Below are 19,963 nucleotides of genomic sequence, written 5' to 3'. Positions count from 1 at the left end.
TTGCCCTTTTAATGCAATCGCTCTGGGATAACGAACACCTTTCCGTAATCCGGGAATAGTTTGGTGTCCACACCTGTCTTACGGACGAATTCTTGGAAACCTTTATAGGTATGATAAGATGTCAAAAGATTGCAGAACGCGTATTCATCACTTTTTTTTAACAGTTATTCAATAGTTTTCTTTTTGATAGCAATACAGAAATGTACCATTGTGAACCAGTGATTAGTTTTTTGGTTAATACCTCATAAACACCTATTTTTGCGATGTTCTCTCTCCTTTGTTCATCTGTTCAAATATTTTGTTCCAAAGTATAAAATAATAAATACATTATTATCTAGATTCAAGTACAATAGACTTACTGTATCCTCTTGTGGTGATTTTCTACCCTTATTCAATATATCTTTACAGAATTCGTCGATTTTACAAGATTTTTGAATAAGTTCTGACTGTTGTACACACTTGGCTTCGAAACGAACGTTCTGCGCCCCAGATAAGACATGTGATACGAAAATTTTATATCGTAAGCTGTTTTCTTTTTCCATTTTGCAATTCGTTTGCGACGTGTCCTTAGAACTACCGCTGGTTTTTGAAGGATGTGTGTACATGTTGTTTGTCGCTGATAAATTAAAATCGACACTTTTTCGGGAACTTCTTGGCCTCCCCAACATCTTAAAAATTTTCCTAAATACAAGCCTCTCAAGTTCTCATGTTTTCATGAGTTTTTTCAGAGATTTATTGAGAAGAGTTCCATGCAATCGATTTGTTTTACATTAGGTTTTTCCGGGAGAGAACAGATTAAATTATGACATCACGAAATTGTAGTTTTTCTGCACGTGCTGTCCCAGAACTCTAGCGCGTGCTGGTTCTCAGCTAAAAAACGCCGTTGGTGGGCACGCACGGTACTTTAATCAAATCCCCCGTAACCCGTTTCCACTTGCGATTTTTACTGCGATTATATGTGCGATTTTTTTCTTTTGATAGATGTGAACGAGTGAATTAGTTACGGATGTTCAAGTAAGAGCTCTCACACATCAGAGCATTCGTAAATAGTCACTCATTCACATCCATCAAAAGAGGAAAATCGCATCTAAAATTGCAATGGAAATGGGCCTTTAAGGCCCAGCTGCGGCGGTTTACCACAAAAATTTGACGAGTGTAGAAAAAACGATGCTTTATAATACGAATTACGTCTCTCCAACATTACAAAAAATATCTAAAATTGAAAAGTTTTTATAATTAGTAATCTGGGGAAACACAATGGAGCCACGATTCGATTTAAAAGCGTTATTAGCGGAGAGGGAATTTCAAAATCAGAGAATATCATACAAAATGAGGCTACCAGGCCATGACCGGAAGCCTCGTTCTCGTGTAATGGCTTATTTCCACACTTATTTGTCAAAAAAAATAAATTCATACACGTGTTGAACAAGGATTTTTTGCATCTTTGCACTCAGTTTCTGACAGTAAAACTTGAAATCCATCTCATTTTAAGGACGTTTTAAATTTAAAACGATAATGTTTAGACGTAAAGTGTCAACAATGGTCCACTACAAACTAATCATGATTTATTCCGTTTCAAGAGATGCAAACTTAAATGTATAATGTTTACTCCAAAAAAATAAAGAAAGAACGGGAGATTACACAAAAAGTTTTATTAATTAGGGTTTTACCTCGAGCAAACAAAAGAAATTGATTATCTAACGAACAAATCAAAAAAGTTGTTGTCATAATTTTGTTTGATGTGTTGTCATCCGTTTAAATTGGTCTTTAGTTTGTGTTTTTATCATTGTATAGGGCCGCTGTAATTGGCGAAAGCTGTAGCGTGCACCTAACCACTTCTGTATATCCGTATGTGTGTGTTTCTATATCCATGTCTTGTATCTGTATTTATGTAAATGTACAGCATGTTCATTGGAAAAGTTAAAAAAAAATAAAATAAAAAAATAAAGAATAAATAAAATCGTCTATTTCTCACCATTGGGTGTGTCTGGTCTTGGTAACTATAGTGAAAGAAGATTCCTACAAGTCTTTTTTCACCCAGAGCAACTTGGCACCCAATATTGCATGAACAGATTTCTATATTTTTCAAAATTAAAGAAAATTTTCTGTAGTGGACCATGCACGTTAATGGCAATTTTTTTAACTAACTAAATACTAAAAGCAATATATTCATAAATTTAATAAATCATATACTAACAAAAAATAACATTGATTGACAAATAATCGTATGAGTATGTAAAATGTTTTACAGTGTCTTTAAAGCAATTGTAATTCATGCGAATGGTTAACATCGACTTTTGGTGTATTTGGGTGGGACTCGTCGAGTCTTAGGCATTTGTTCAAATTCCACTCTATTATATTAGGGATTAGGTATTAAATTTCGACCGAAATTTAGTATTAAAGTAGTTTAGAAATTTTCTTTTCCATCAAAATTGCAGCGTAAAGTCCCCCTGGGATTTTCCATATGAATACCCCTTCAAGTAATTCAGCTCAACTAAAGTTTTCACCATAACGATAATTCAGCATGGCTGATAATTTCTAACCATTCCCATGGCAACAGAATGTTCCTTTGCTTTCATACGTAATGTTTTCAATCCGGGACTCTTCCTATCGATGTCCGGGTTACCATCCATACCCTGATTATGAACTGGACCCTGCATGATCTGCCCATGGCCACCATTAATGATTGTTCCGCTTGGCGCATGAGAGAGCGGCTGTGAAGTATTGATCTGCTGTGAATGTGGAGGCTTATGACTCAATGCTGCCATATTATTATTCATCATACCCGGATGATGACCAGCCTGACTTGATATCACCCCCCGGCTGGCGGACATGTATGACGTCAACGGTGTCGACATTGTGATCACGTGAGCAACTGGACTACCCTGGATGTTTGTGGCATTAAACGCCTGGGGAGAGTTTGATGTTGGTGATCTGATAACCCCTCGGTTAGGATTAAGCACTGGGGATATTTGCGGATTGTATGGAGCCATCGGGGACTTTTGCGGTGGTCTTGTCATAGCCGTTGTTGAAGGCCAGTGACCAGGATTTGGGTTAGCATATGAGGGAGCATCACGGTACACATGAGGTGAACCTGGTACACAAGGGGGTCGAACAGGAATTTGGGGGAATCGTTCACGTTTTCGCCATTTTGCTCGTCGGTTTTGAAACCAAACCTAAAACATACGAGTTCCATTAAAAATGACCAAGATCTTGTAATATTATTTACGCCAAGATCTTGTAATATTATTTACGCCAAGATCTTGTAATATTATTTACGCCAAGATCTTGTAATATTATTTACGCCAAGATCTTGTAATATTATTTACGCCAAGATCTTGTAATATTATTTACGTTAAACAGTGTGCTAAAATCAGGTCACATTTATTGTGCATCCCAGTAGTAATCAGAATACGTTTTCGATGGTATGCAGGATCTTAATGCAACTGACACTGGAATTTGAAATTGCATGTTCAAGGTCACAGACAAAGAGACGCTCAGGTGCATAATTAAGTTCAATGTGCTTCTCTCACTCATTTGAACGGCAGTCGTAAATCAGATCAACAAAGTCCAATACAAATTAATGGAGTCTCCGTGCAGGTGGTTAAATATTGCAGCCTAGATTTTTTGATGCTCTATATTTTAATCTGCCCTTCCAGGAGTAGTAGTAACTATGAGACAGCCTTGTTTTAAATAAGTTCTTATAAAATATGATTATGATTCTATGTTATCTGGGATATCCGTAGCTATAATATGGCTATTTATGATATGGCTTTTCAAAATCCTCTATTCTGACTGGTTGACGAGAGGTCCGTATATTCCTTATCTGGACCAGTATCCCGGATGTCTCACGCAGTTCAGCCATATAATAAACCGATTATTGACCTCGTTTGTTTGGTCTGGCCTCGGCGGTCTGATATTTCACAGTACAGACCTCACAAACAGAATAGTTTATGTTTTAAAAACTTTTCCATGCAAAAGGAGGATTGTTAAGTAAGTAACCAAACTTTGACGTCACTGTCTGACACCACATAGCTAGGCATCCCCTTTGTACAACGAAAGACATTATCTAAATCCAGGACAAATGAAATCTGGGACTGCACGCAAGATCAATATGCTCGGTTAAGCAAATGGGCACGTTCAATAAGTGGAGTGAATTATAAATTCTTAATCAGTCAGGAACGTGCTATATAAATCCTTGGGTCTCGGGAGTGTCACACATTAAAAAATGCAAAGCGTTTCCAGATTTTGCGTGCCACTAACTTTATTCGAGCTAAAAAAAACTGATCTTTAAGGATCAAACAAAAATTTTCGTTTTAATGTTGTCTCCGTGGATGTCTTGAGGTTTAAATAAGTTATGACTTTAGAAGGGAGCGGAAGTCAATAAATTGTCGAGGGAATCATCAGCTCCCCGCAATGAATTATCCGTCGGCAGGATCCTGTGTAACCCCATATTCGTTTGGCCAAGTTACTTCATCAATATGACGGGTAAATTAACAACAGTGAAAAGGCATGGGTCCAAACTCATAACACATTAAAGATATGAGGCCAAGAACAAACCCATTAATCCCCCTGAAAAAATAGCTAAGAGTTCGTTGTTTACAATAAAGCCTCTTCAGAGCATAAATATTCGAGTGTTACTCATTCAGAGTTATCCACAACATCTTGTCTTACTTATCCTGGCATAATTACATTTATTTTTAAGAGGGTCATGGCAAAGATTTCTCAACTACAGAAATTCCTTTATCAAACGTGATGAAAAAGGTCAATTCTGTGCTTCGCAAACTAACCTCGATTAACCTTGCCCAATTGTTGACTAATTCAATAATTCACATGCTCTCCACTCAAATGACTGCATGAAAAGGTCGGGGATCATATCTCTTCGGAAATGCGAGTTAGTTGCTATAAACTGTTGTTATCCAATTAGCTACCACATGCAAATTTGCAACTTGCATTCACAACTTGCTAACAGGTTGTTGATTTGCTAGTTGATTTATTGAACTCCAACAAACTAATAGTCTTTGAACGTCTGCATAGGGCAAACTGTGTGTAAAATGAAAATATAAATTTATAAACGTATTGCCGATTATGGACTTGCTGATAACATCGTGCTGTTAGTGATACGTAATTCCGCAGTAAGAAAGCAATCTGTTGGTTTTTGAATCTCCCCGTTAGTGGTAAAGAGTTTCTTTCTATGTCTGTTCACGAATAAATGAATGGTAATTACTACCGGCATTGCTTTAGAAGATGCGTGGAAAAATTCATCCGAAAAAAATCATTCTTAAAAATATGTTCACAAATGCAAAACTTCACTTAAAAACCATGGTAATCCATACTTATCCGTTCTTGCTGTAAGCGCTTAAAAGCACCAAGAGGTAACAATCATCAGTCATCGCAATAAGTTAAAGGATATTGAATCAATGCTATCTATACTTCAAGAAATAAATCGGGAGTTGATGAGAAATTTTATAGATTCAGTTGAATAATGTACAGAGAAGAATTATTAACTGATACATTTGATGCAAGAAATTTTATTGATGCAAGTCACATGAAAGTAACTTCTTTGTAATACAAGATTGAATTTTTTTCTCTAAAAACTTATAGATTCAGTTTTAACCTCTTTGAATAAATGATTATTATGATTATCTCATAAATGCAGGCAGTGTGGTGTGCCTGTAAAGTTTGGTTTTCTTCCGTGCAAGTCGGTGGTGGAAAACAGGCTGATGAAAGACAAAATATCCTAAATTGGAAAGATGACAGAAGTTCTCAAGTCTAATTACAAAACTAACGACAGATATATTGGAAGAACCGGATGTTATGTGCTTAGCCAAGTTTGCTCGAGGCTTGAAAGACGAGAAACGAAGTTATAGCTAGTACTTGTATATTTATACAAAACTACTATAGTTAAGTGGGCGAGAACAATTCATTATCGAAATGGACAAATATTCCAATTGTTTGGTGAAATAATTTAAAAGTTTGAAAAACTGATAAGTATTATTACAAACGTTTAGACAATTGAGACATATTTCAAGCAGTGAAGATGATGTTTTACCTCATCGCTATGTTCTCGTGCAAAGTAATAGGATCTAGTATGGATTCGTGCCATCATTCGCAAAGTGGAACATGACGCAAAAATTTGGCGACATTTCTGAATTATTGAATATATCATTTATAGGAGCTTATTGCTATAGCGCTTTTGTTGAAGGATGGCGTGCAACTCTTTGCAATATGATTCTGAGAGTGTCGGTATAGTAATTTGGATCTGTCAGGAGGGCCAGTATAAAATTCAATTAACTTTGATCAACGGAAGAATTAACTTCGGTTTGGGGAGAATATGAGTGTAAGAGCACAATTCCGAATTCAAGTAAAAAGCACCACAGCACAAATACTTTTCATATCCTGTGCAGACAAATACACTTGAAACTATTTAAAGGATATTTTGCGGAGAAATTTTATTCTATTTTAAGCCCGATTTAGTTTATTTACCCCCTTTGAGATAATCTGTCGTCAGCTTATTCTGCATGTCACGAAATGTATTGTATGTGCTGGAGAAATCATTTTAAGGCCCGTTTACTTGAAATTTTATTGCGATATTATGTGCTTCTTTTGATAGATGTGAACGAGTGAATTAGTTAGCGATGTTCAAATACGACCTCTTAAACATCTGAGCATTCGTAACTTAATGCTCGTTCACATCTATCAAAAGAAGAAAATCGCACGTAAATCGCAGCATAATTCGATCAAGATCAACTCAATTCAACAAGGGGCGGATCCAGTTTTTTTCATTCAACTATGCTAACTGCATATTAGCTTGAAACATACACAAGTTAGGAAGAGGAATTAAAAAAAATTAATATACCTTAAGGCTGTATCGCAATTGAAACAGCCTTTATATTTTGATTAGTTGTGTGGTTGTTAACATGGCTGCATTTGCACCGCGCAACAATTTCATGTTTCGTTTATTATGCTATACTAAAGATTACATTCCTCAGACTTGTGATAAGAACGTACCGTAGATTTTCCCAAGCAGATTTTTAAAAATCGGAAAACAAGACTGTGTCACGAATCAAAAAAACAAAATTATACTTATTAGAAAAAAAAGCAATCCGTGTAAAAAGTTGACATGACCTAAGAAGATTTTTGTAATATGCATACTGCAATATTTCGCGTATCCGAATCGGTTCACCGTCATAACAAATTAAGGCCTTGACAACAGCAATTACAGAAGAAAGATCATCCGCCTCTGTTCAGTGTTCAAGTTCAAGGCATCTAACTCTTGAATGCTCTAAGTTGTGACTCATTTCATGGATCATACCTCGCCAAACAATTTAAAAAATCACAGCCAAAAACATGCACTCATATTAGAGGAAATATCTTCCCATATCGGTTTTACATCAATCACGGAATACGATCCACAAAGCTTAGATAAGCTATTATAGCTACATTGGTCACTAAAATGGCCGTGTCTTCTTTAGATGACCTCGTTCTTTTGGTATAACAAGATTAAACAAGTTAAGATTGGGATATTAACACTGCTAGCATAATATACTTGCAACTATAGGGACACCTAGGAATCTCAATGGTAATATAATATTAGAATTGACTCAGTCTTTGTCGCTAATGGTAAGTGATATGCAATAACTAAACCCAAGATTTGAATAAAAAAATAAAAGTTGTCGCGGAATTCTGAACCACGTTTGTAACATGTGTAAAGAAGGTTGTAGGCGCTAGTTAAAACTTTCTGGTGTTATATTTTTGAAATCAGCGAATGTTGCAACAAATAAAGTTACATTACAAGTAAATTATACTCCATTGTCAGCACAGTATAGGGTGTTATATTATTGCTATTCATGCATTCAATATGTACGCCCAGAAAAAAAATTATGCTTTAAAAATTATTTTGTTATTCCCTTGAATTCCCCTGAGACAAGCATAATGATTGTTTTAAGATAAAAAAGAAAACACGAGGTAAATATTTTCGAGACTCCATCTTTTGCTTAAACACTCTTAGCTAATTATAGCCAGCAATGCACGAAGTTTTATTAACTTATATTATATAAAAAAAACTCCCCAAGAAAACGGTACATGACAAAGGCGTTAATTTGAGTGGCACACAACCTATGTAGCCTAGAGTACATAGCTAGAACACCCAAGGTTCGAATTGTGTGAAGTCGGTCAACACACAATGAAGCAGTGGCCGAACAAGTTCGGGAAGCTATAGCACACGCTAGGGTTTGTACGTCGTGAATGCAATCAATTTCAAAAGAAACGAGTAATGCAAAACACGAATGTATGAGCAAATAACCCTAATTATCGAGCTGGCACAGGCACTGCATATAAGCACACAATCTAATAGGACTTAGAATGCACACTTATAGGTATAATTAAATCATAAAGTGTTAAATGGTATTCATAGAAGTTGTTTGTATCAAGTGAAATCTGTTTAGTGCAGGCTAATTAAATCTTAATTAAAGAAATTAGTATGCAATTTTTATAACACTTTAATTGGTGGCAAACGTTGATAAGAATAAACCTGGATTGCGCATCTCAGTTTTCAAAAGTCGAACAGATTGAAAGTACTCGTGGCCATCTCACTGCTCCAGGCTTCTGTTAAGATCAGGGAGACGTGTGACTTACTGATCTATTCATAGTCCAGTATAAAAATACAAATACCCGCCATCTCAGTACTCCACATTCGTGACGGCTATACGCTGATAAGTGAACAACTTTTATCAATACCGACAATGGCAACCAAAGTGCTCAAACACATCTGCTCCACAAGTGTATGGTTATCTTTCATTTTTCAGAAATGTGTTCACGATAAGAAATTTCTAATAATTGTATGACGTACGAACTTTTTTCAAAGTAGCTCAACTAGAATTTCATATTCCATGGAGATGTTTGGAGTAAACAATTTGTTAAAATTTGCGTTTGCACAGAAGCAGAATTTTATAGAATCACTTTTGAAACATGTGTATTCTATCTACTGCATGGAGCACAAAGCCTATAATCCCCAATCCGCAGTAAAACTACGGCTGCAAATCCTCACCGAAATTAATCATATTTCTAATGGAATCAAACCATTAACCTTTTTATTTTTTGTTGCATGAGGATACTTCGATTGTCGGTCGGACACAATTTCCCTCCTAAAATCATTTCCTTTGATTAATTTCCTTGTTTCCTTGATCCTGTTTTTACGACGTTGTTGGACTCAGCTTATCCATGGATTTACATTGGGGAGATTATAATATTAATGACACACTGAACATGTTTTTTGGAATACAATGTGTTATAAATCATTCTCGAAATTTGTGGTAGCAAGTGCATGACCGCAATTGTATTGCATATTGGCTAGGCTAAAAATAAGCAGGAATCAGAACCCGAGGAAACAGGCTGTTCTTCGCGATTAACAGAAATTTCAATTTTGGCAATAATATTGTGTAAGGTACATAATTGTGGCAACCCTCATAAAACAGTGATCAATAAAATATACGTCCTTAAAACGTTTCACCTTTTGAATTTTATTAAAATACTTTAGGTTCAGAAAGATGCACCGTCATTAATGTCAGGTTTCGAGTTACAAAATGCTCGAGGAAAACTACTGAGTTTTTCATGTTGCAACATGATCTGAATTCAGAGCCAATGGGTTATCAAGCTTATTTTTGTCCTTGTGTGATTTTGACTCGTTAAAAAAAGTACTAAGGTGCGTTCACACAGCGATGTGTCGAGCCGATTTTGCAATATACTATCAGCGAATAGTGGAAGTTGAATGAATGTCATCATGCTGACGTGATTCAGTCAACTATATTGCATGTACAACCTTTAATAAACAGAATTAAAGTTAATGCTTGCACACTTAGTAAATTCAAGTAGAATTGCTGATGGTTGGGATAAACGTTTCGTGCTAAATACTTTTAAGATTACATGTTTCCTTGCCGCAATTTATCTATGCCTTATTATTTATTGAAGTTCCATAATTCTTTCTATTTGCTCAATGTTATCGCATCTTTTAGTCACCGAGTTGTTTTGGATGATGTATATGCATACGGACACGACTTCCCATGTGCGACATCTGCACTGTGTATATGCACTTGAGTGTGGGTGTTATGAATGATTTCCAACGTAAGAAGTGATGACAGATTATAACACCAATGAATTGTCGGGCTTCTTTTAAGAAAAAATAACAACACTCTAATCATTGGATCGTCACGCAACGATAGCTGCTAAGGGCAAAATGGCAGAGAAATCGCAGTCTGCGTAAGCCGAGTTAATTAACCCCTTAAACCATTTTTTTAAGCCAAGAATGAGAATTGACCTTTCATGACGTATATAAATGGCGAGAACTTGGTCGATTGAAAAGTATTAAAGATTACAAGCTCCTTTTATTGCTCGAGAATAAACATCAAAAAAGATAAAAAGTATTAATCTCAAGCGCAGACTATATCTAAAATGAAAGCCAAGCAATACACTGATGTAATAACCAGGTCCGTTTTATTTGCCATAACCTATGCGTACGTGCGATGGCTGGAATCTTTCCAGATATGCTCGCAATATATCCAAGTTGTTGATACAATCAGAAAAACATATCAATAACAGTCAATAGCAATGTAAAATACGTAAGAAGCCTGGCCGTTTATAGGATTTACTGCATATTTTTCTTCACGGTTAAAATGCATGACTACACGATAATGATCGCAATATATTGTGCTTCGTATGTACTTAGCTACAATATTAATTGCTTCGCTTTAGGGCATTCGATTTTTGTAGCGTACGGTATATACGTAACTCATGAATATGTATTACAGCCTTTTTGACTTTTTACCTATACATGCACAAACGGTTGATGTTACTAGAGTTAGGTATGTAGCTATACAGATGGAAAGGGAATATTTTCTGGTGATCTAAATATAGAGCAATAGAAAGTCATACACATACATTCATATCAACTAAAATTTCCTGTCGGATCCAATACGGATAGAAATCAGATGTTTAACTTTCTGTTAGGAAATTGATAAAAAGGAGGAGATTACTTTTGGTTTTTCAGAGTCGAAGAATGAAAAATTGAACATTTTATAAAATTAGATATTATAGCCCTGTTTACACTGCACTTGATTTTTATTAGCACGGCATGGCATAAATTTGGGTACATGCACCTACCAATTTCGGCCGTGGCGTGCCAATAAATTGAGTGTAGTGTTTATTACAAAGAAACCGAAATTATGTGGCACCTGTGGTCTTCCAGTTTAAATCATATTTTTGAACAAGCATCTTTAAGTCTTATATGTATATAGCAATACTTGTATATACCTTTGATGTACTTATATTATCCATGTATATATATATATATATATATATAATTAAAGTTGTTTACAGCTATAGGACCTTCCTGAAAATCACGGTGAGAAAATTCCCTGTCAATTAAAATTAACTTTATTAAGGAGTCGCATTTTTCAGTTTCCACGGCGATACGTCTTGTTATCGTACCCACTCAGTCATATAGACAGGCCAAATTTTTTTCTAAGCAAAATATCCCGCTTTATGTTACAATCCTGCCCAATCAGTTGGCGAGGAGAGCCTGCATGGATTGAAGTCTGAGATGTAACGTTATGTTAGTTGCTGGATCCAGCAACGTGAGGTTGAAACTTTTGATAACGTATGTCTCGTATGATTTAGAATCTGCGGTGTAAAATCGATGTTTTACACCCTTTCAAACTCTTAAAGACGATAAGAAAGAGATATCTCCAGTAATTGAGGCAAATCTCGTTCAATATAAACGCCTCCGCAAACTTGTCAAACAGGCTCGTTATTTCTAGAAATTTGCCTTAGTTTTTTTCTCGTTTGACTGGTAAGTAACCATATATTGCAATATCGTATCAACAACGGTGAACTCTACAACCCTGTTTTTCGTTTTACAGAGACGTTTAACCTATGACGTATATGTGCAGCCTCTAGTAACATGGGCCTTTCTTGCCAAGTCTAGAAAGCATTTTAACTGTGTTAGGATCTTCGTGTGACGTGCAGACATTCTACTACTGTCATTGTCACAAACAACTACCTGTATAGATAATCAGTAAGAATATGAAAATTGCTTCCTAAACAGGAATCGTTCATGATTTATGTCCTAAAATATCAATATTTGGTGGCAACGTTTGGCAGGTGTAAACAGATGTAAACCAATTGGATGCAAATAATTGCAAAAACACATCTGAGATTCGATGACTACAAAGTTTCTAGAAAAACCTTTCACTCTACACAATGTAGGGTGTGTATGAAATGTGGGCATCAGTACTAGAAAACATCTTGTGTTTAATCAAAATTAGATTGACGTGCGTCTCATGTGCAGTCGTGCATATAGCTTATAATGACAACATGATGAATTAGGTCTCTACCCAAGTTGAAATTGAAAATTGTCAAGTTCAATTGTCATTCAATTAGGGAAAGAATTAAAATCCACCTTTACGACGCCTTTTAACAGTTAACCTGGGGGAATGTACACCCCCTTCTCCCAAATGTTGCATCAGGCAGGGCATTTACAATCCCTTTATTTTCTAGCGCTTTACATACATAATTATCTTGTTAAATCCCTGGAAATATTGATGCTTCCCCCATCTGAATAAACGATTCAAAACAGCATTCAATGCGCAATCACAGGAAATAGAAAGTGGTGTATGCTTAGGCCTTGTTTTAAATTTTTTTCCACCTGAGTTGTAAGTTTTCCTTGAAATAATCCTTGGATTGTAAAACATTTATCATATTTATCGACATTATTGTAATCTTGCATGTCGGGTCTATTTAACCCGTTTACTCATGCGTATGTCACGAGGGCGCACGCTTTATTAGCAAGTGTTGAATCAATGCGAAACCCTCTTAAAAATCCATCTATTTTCCATAAGCAGCGTTTTAGTTAACATAGCATGCATATATGTTGCGTGTTACTTCGAAATTGGATTAAGATTCTATTGAAAGATGTCACCTGCATCCGTGATCGTACAGTAAAGAACATTCAACTCCGGTGCTTCAACCTTATAATCCCACTTGTAATACATAAAGATTCAAAGAGCAGTTTAATGAGACAATGATATCAATGTGGTGTTCAATGACGGCTTACGATGTTAAACAGCGAGCCAAGAAATCCCCCAACGATTTCTTAACAGTTTGTTTACATTTAAAATCGGAACAATCCTGATCTCAGATCAAAGATATTAATGTCGTATTATTAGTCTGAAAAATATTTACCGCATGTCTACAATAGCATTCTTGACAAGCAAGCACATATTTGTGATTTGCTATTATTTAAACGATGGATTTTTTCATGCAACTTGCGATGCAATTCTACTTCTGAGAAATACACATATGGCAATTACGAAACCTTTGTGTTTATAACGCTCCATGGACGTTTCTTACACTTTCAATTTGAAGACTCTTTACTAGTTTACATCTCTTAAAAGTAGAATGGCATCGCAAGTGGCAAGAGAAACCGAACCGTGTAACAGCCCTTTAAAGAATAGTAGTAACACGACTCACTCTAAAATTTGCTTGGGTGAACACAAAACAATTGCTTAAAAACGAGGCGGACAATGCATGTGCACCCATCCATTGTGAGTATTTACATACACCTGCCAAGTCGCAAATTTGGGAAGTGTCTAAAATATATTTGGTCACTTCTGATGCAAAATTTAATCCTGGGTTAGCGCTAATCCAGCTTTGAACAACTGGCCCGAGTGTTCACCTCTTTTCAAAAAAATCTATATTTGAAAACATCACTCACGTTCACAGCTACTGGGGGACATAGAAATTACGTCCCTGTCGATCAATGTGTAATTTCTTTCGATATTCTGAATCAATAGCAAGATTATAAGTTAAAAAACATTGAAAATCAAGCCCTCGATTGTCATTAAATATCGTCACGAAATCTTTCAAGTTATCGACATCTCAGACCATGCACTCAATAAGCGTCAGTTAGCTTTTTTGTGATTCTAAATTTCTTACACAAGGAATTTGTTATGATCATGACATCGCATTTATAATTCCGCTCACTGAGAACATCTGATGCCGGTTGCATGCATATTAACTGCAATCATTAAGAATATTCTGCTATATATACACTGAATGATCATTAACAATGCAAATGAATGATCATAAACAACGTTTCACTCCCTATAACTTAAAGCAGAACAAAAACCACAACTAGGAATGTCCGATATGGTTATGCCCTTTCACACACTGTATCGCATAATCTGTATTGTTATTCTTTAGATGTAAGAATGTGTAGTTGAGATAACATACACATTGAAAAGATTGCGAGATTTCCTCGACTTTCTTGACAGATAGCTAATTCGCGAGAACCGTTGTGTTTGGGTTTTTACTGCTGAAAAAATGTTGTCCCCTTGATGTCGAGCGACACACGAGTTCGGCCTAATGCATTTATTGATGGATACATAATGGTTTATTTATGTAGAACATGTGACTAGTATTGGTAAGGTCTGTCTATAAAACGATTCGTTGTCTAACAAAATCGTTTCATGACAATACTGATTGAAATTAAAATAGAATATAAATTCTATAAATACTTTATACTCCTTAACCGTGACTCGAACATTTATTCTGTCATGAATAGCAAATTGTAGGCTATATAACAAGATATATAAAAATATTCTACGATGTTAAATGTTGCATGTATTCTTGAAACGATATAGCACATTATGCATGCTTTTAATTCTTCTCTGCATGTGCGTAAACAGCTGGCTAAAACTCGATCTTAATTCTGCATGTCACAAACTGCAGGTTATGCTATGTATAAACATTGTAAATTCCATACACTTCCCCTCGGTGTAAATAACGTGAATTGCCAATCTTGATTTCAACCAGAAATTGAATAGTAAATATTTTAGGTAACTATACGTTTTAGGATCATGATGGTGCTGCATGCTGTATAGTAATAATTCAATGCATGTATCCGAAACAGTTTTGCTTGAAGAATCTGAACTTCTGCTTGAAACTTTGATTCAAAATTTTAGATCGTTTCCGTGGACAAAACTACAGCGATACCGAAATTAATAAATGTTTATAAATATAATTGCACGAACTTGTTTCTTTTCCATTTTTTCGTTAGCAATGCTTCTTGGTCAGTGGCTCAGTAAATATCGGTGACATTACGAGCTAATTTCGAACAACTGATCTAATTGGTAATGAAATCTATTAAATTTAGCTACATCATCCTTTGGTTTGGGACTTCTCACAAGCCTTGCTACGAATTTAATTGAATAATGTAACAAACATAGATATCAGTGTGTATATATTTGCTACATTATATTCAATTAAATATGGGCCCATGTCATGTGGGCCGGCTGCCGTATTTAGTATAAATGTGTGTCTTCAAAAGAACTCGAATGGTTTGAAAACTGGAATACCTAGTGATAACACGAAGAATTACATCTGAGAGTTTACAGTAGGAACACTTCAACAGAAACGTGCTTTGCTAAAAACGTTTCAAGTCGCCTATTTCCTACATGCTTGGCAAGCTATAATTCAATATTCGGTTAAAAATTGAATTAGTCCAAAATTAAATTCGCCACGCCACGTCTAACATGCCACCTATATACTGAATTTACTAAAATCGCGTAATTTAATAAACAAAACAATATATTAACAAAATAGGGTAAAAATTTAACTCCTGCTCGATTTTCGCGAGGTCAAACTCATGCAGTGAAGATTTGAAACATTCAAAAATTTGTCAAAAAATAATCCAGTATTATACTTTTATATATTTCCATATGCTGCAGAATCACGCAGTATTAATAAGCTTAGTAGCTTTTTAGATAGTAGATTGTTCACTTTTTTCGTTGAATGTTGAATTCAATATAATGCAGTAAATACACAGTTCTTTGTATTGTGTTTATTGAGTTAAAATTTATTTCTCTGATCTCTAAAAAGGATCAAAACAATCAAATTCTACCATAAAGTCGAAAATGAGTCAATGAAATCAAGATTATGAAAATTTACTGCTTGTAGAGACTAGAGGGAACAGAACAGAGGAGTTATCTGAATAATATATAACTATGTTTTTATATATGGCATCTAAATTTATCTGACATGCATGCGAAATAGAAGAACATTAATTATTTCTCATTTTAATAAAAATAAAAATATTAGAGAGATTTTCACGCAACTAAAATAACTGCCCAAAGACACTCAATAGTTAGCAAAAACACTCCTTCAAACAAATTTTTGTTGGATAAATATATGAAGCAGAATTTTAGAATAACTTGTTTCATGTGATGTAGATGTAATTCAAATCATTATGTACATCATAAACATTGAAAGCATGTGGCTTCACATACAACTTAAGAAAACGCAATATGAGCTAGTTATGTTAATGTGTCATGAATATTTTTCTGTGTTTGTGGTTTCAACAGTATTCACCACGCTGCTATATGTTTGCTGTGAACTCCTGGTGTGATTGTCTTTCCCTGGTTTATTTGCATGAACTGAGTCAGTATGAATTATAAAAAATTGCACCTCTCTCTCTTTGTATATATATATAGACAGCGTGTATCTAATGCAAAGTAAGCATGCATAGCCACTAAAAGACTGAAATTCAGGCGAGATTTACAAATGTATACAGCTTTGTACCATCTATCATATTCACTAAGTATTGCCGTGTATATAAACAATGAGAATGAGAGGGAAACATGCATGTGTGATAATTTAGCAAGCTTTCTAAAAGTATCCCACAATCAAAAGAACATACAGTTTACCGGCGCAGTTGGAATAAAAGCAGGGGGCACTGTTTGATAAATGCATTGTGCAGACAGCATGGAAACAGTCTGAAAAACAATACATCCATAGATGTTTCAAATTGAACACAAATTAGGTTGCAAGGTTTTTCGGTTATCAATCTATTCAATACCATCACATTTATGTTGACTGTAGGTCAATATTTGCCTGACAGCTTTAAGAAAAATAAATTGCTCTTTCATGATGAGGTACGAAGCAGTCCATTCAAACATCTGTTTTCACAAATATACGACCGCTCAGGCATGCGTCACTTTGAATAATGCCGACAGAGCCCACTCGTCTCGACTTTGGAACGCGCGTTTTCGATTTAGAAGTCATTCTATAAAAAAATCTTCTGTCGGTGAGATTTTAATCGTGTGCAAAGAAAAAGCGTTAGCAAAATGCACTCAATGCTAAACAAACAAACTCAGATTGTGTGTTTTGGTCTAATTTGAATGTAGGTCAGTTTGCGCGCGTGAAATGCAAATTAAATACGCATGTCTCCCAGTTCGCACGCACTTGAAATATCTGCCTATAAATGTTGCGCAAATAAATTCAATTAAAGCATTTAAACAAATTTTAGATTTAAATAAGGGTTAAGTGGAACAGTTGTGCTGAGAAAATCGTAGAAAACCGCTGTTATATGCTTGCGTCGATTACAAGCAGTGCGATGATTGGAGTAGCCTAATCATGTTTAATATAAAGATAATGAACTAACGAGGCAAAATTGCCAGTTAGTGCTTTTCAAAGAGTGTTTAATTTTCGCTGAGCTGATGAAATGATCATCGCACTATCGTCGGCACGATCGATTATTAAGTGTGTTTGTAAACAGAAAGTGAGGAAAAATTTGTATTAGATAATTGCAACTTTTTCTCACCGCGTACCGCCAGTCAAACATAATTATAATTTCAAAATTTCATTCTCGATTTTTCGGTTTTAGTTTTGCAAAATATGTTTGTGTAAATAATATCAATGATTCTGAAGTGTAAATCTTTAACTCATGTGCGGCATTTTATAGTAAGATCAACTGATCAAGGTCAGATTTTCTGACAGACATAGCACAAATGGTAGCGTAGACTAAGAAATGATTGTATTATACTGTTCTTGGCGAATACATTGAAATGATTGAATTCAACGAATATTAGAGTAGGAAGAAATTGTAGCACAATTCATTGCTTTAGCATGGTATAATCTCTGATTTTCCTACAAGATTTCAATCACCCAGCAAAGCGGCTTTTCCATCGATATGCACACCTTTGTACACCACGCTATAATAGCTACAGGCTATTCGCACGGCACTTTACTAAATTTCGTATTAACGTAAATAAAGATGTTAGCCGTGATATTTCTCTTATGTTCATTAAAAACGCAAAAATACCAGCACCGCATCATAGCTCAAATGATTCACATGCTAGCGTAATAACATTTCAGCGATCTACTCGAACTAGGGTTATTGTGTAACACTCAATTAATTTGCGTAAACTGGAAATCTTTACATGCATGCTGACGCGAAATTTTGCGCGCTCGGCGAAATAACACACTCGCAATAGGCCCACCGAATAGCAAACATTACACAGAAACTAACAATTACCGACGAAACTAGAAATGTAGCAATTACTCATCAAAAATAACAATCTCTTAATGGGAATACAATTGATTGCAATATGGCTAACCTGTACTCGCGCTTCGGTCAGATCTGTTCTCAAAGCCAGTTGCTCTCGGGTATAAACATCGGGATAATGGGTCTTTTGAAACACTCCTTCCATTTCTTCGAGTTGATAGGACGTAAATGTCGTACGATTTCGCCTCTTTTTGCGCTTCGGCGTATTTTCGTGTGTCGATGGCTCCATTGGTGATGTGGACGGATTGTTTGGACTCTCGCCGTGTACTTGTACCATGGATGGAGTTTGCGCTGGCTCTCTTTTCACCGCACGTTTATCAGACCCTAGACCCACAACAGAATATTTTGCGTCGTTAACCCTGCGTGGTCGAATTTGCCGTGCGCTTCAAAATTGGTTCATTAAACCAAATTGAATTAAAAACGAAGAGCGCGATTTTCAAGTTGGCAGCTGCTAGTGCGTGGCGACCCTATTTCCGGGTAGGTGTTAGCTCTGTTGTTTAAAACATAGTAAGGTCTTGAGTGCTTATTTATATTATCTGACGTTACCTTGTTCGAGTTGAGGAGTCAGCTCAATAGATGAACCTGTTTGCATCAAAGTCGGCGAATGATTACCGGCAGTTCTATGCTGAATCTGCGGATGGCTTAGAGGAACATTGCCCATTTGGCACGCTTGTGAATTTGAGGCCATTGCCGGCTGCATCATGTTAGGTGGTTTTACTGAATTTGAAATACCACCAACCAAGTCTGTATACTTCTGCATTGGTAACGGAAGAAATTAACTGTTAGTAGAATAGAACATACACTTGAGCAATCTGTTGATGAGATAGTATCTCGTAGACAGCTTGTTCACATGCAATATGTTATAAAAACGTTACACGAAATGAGTTTTGACAAACGGACCTATCTCATCCAATTGTCAATCGCTAAGAAATAATTAGTCGTATGGCAGTTCACTGTACTTAATTAAGGATTGAACACGTCACTTGAGGACTACGAGTAAATATGCTGATGTGAACTGTCGCCGATATGCGTTCAAAGAGCGCTCAAATGTGGTTTGCCTACCTGAGAACACTTTGTATTTGAAGGCTGTTAAGTGCTTGAATATTTGTTGCTGCATGAAACTATAGGACAGCTAGAGTACAGAATTTGTCTTGTGCAGAAGAGGTTGAGCTGTGGAGTGGCCGTTGAAGTAGCAAGGGAAATTAATATAAATAAGCATGCTTGAACCGCCTTAGAGGGGGACCACATTTGGAGCGTGGAGCCAATTCAAAGGACTGCCGACAGCTCGTGTAACATCCGAAATGTCAGACACTCACGGCAGGACTCAAGTTAAAACAACAGCGATCACACGAGAAAGACACTACCCAAATATAAGTGGACAACATACGAACGACAATACTCGAGATTTAGAAGAAAATATTTTCACTCGAGGCAAAAAATCGTGCCTGATCGTTGGTAGAATTCAGTTGACAGATATCATGTCGGCCAGTGAACATTTGTCGCAATGATTAGGAAATATTTGGAATAAAGAATTTCCCGCTTATACATTTCCCACGGCCGTTCATG

General features: G+C 35.9%; 1 protein-coding gene across 2 annotated transcripts; it reads right to left on the bottom strand.

The window, feature by feature from the left end:
* Positions 1-2,214: 2,214 nt before the first annotated feature.
* On the bottom strand, positions 2,215-19,562 carry LOC114533228 (ALX homeobox protein 1-like). 2 transcript variants are annotated; one of them, XM_028554730.1, is made up of 4 exons: positions 19,460-19,562; positions 18,944-19,151; positions 18,450-18,721; positions 2,215-3,176 (listed from the first exon to the last, which is right to left on the bottom strand). In XM_028554730.1, exons 2-4 carry the CDS (start codon positions 19,098-19,100, stop codon positions 2,520-2,522), a joined length of 1,086 nt encoding a protein of 361 aa, XP_028410531.1. In that variant the 5' UTR covers positions 19,101-19,151; positions 19,460-19,562; the 3' UTR covers positions 2,215-2,519. The 2 variants fall into 2 exon arrangements, with proteins under 2 accessions (XP_028410531.1, XP_028410530.1); XM_028554729.1 differs by lacking the exon at positions 19,460-19,562 and having other exon boundaries at positions 18,944-19,395.
* Positions 19,563-19,963: the final 401 nt, after the last annotated feature.

This window comes from Dendronephthya gigantea, unplaced genomic scaffold (genome assembly GCF_004324835.1).
Source record: "Dendronephthya gigantea isolate DGI-Jeju-01 unplaced genomic scaffold, DenGig_1.0 000088F, whole genome shotgun sequence".
Lineage (NCBI taxonomy): Eukaryota > Metazoa > Cnidaria > Anthozoa > Malacalcyonacea > Nephtheidae > Dendronephthya > Dendronephthya gigantea.
This window is presented reverse-complemented; position numbering and strand designations above follow the sequence as displayed.

Excerpts from the sequence above, each read along its gene's own strand:
- LOC114533228 (XM_028554729.1), bottom strand. The coding sequence starts at position 19,157 with ATGCAGAAGTATACAGACTTGGTTGGTGGTATTTCAAATTCAGTAAAA. Across the intron at positions 18,722-18,943 it reads GACTCCTCAACTCGAACAAG|GGTCTGATAAACGTGCGGTG; the intron begins GTAACGTCAGAT and ends TTGTGGGTCTAG. Across the intron at positions 3,177-18,449 it reads TGACCGAAGCGCGAGTACAG|GTTTGGTTTCAAAACCGACG; the intron begins GTTAGCCATATT and ends CGTATGTTTTAG.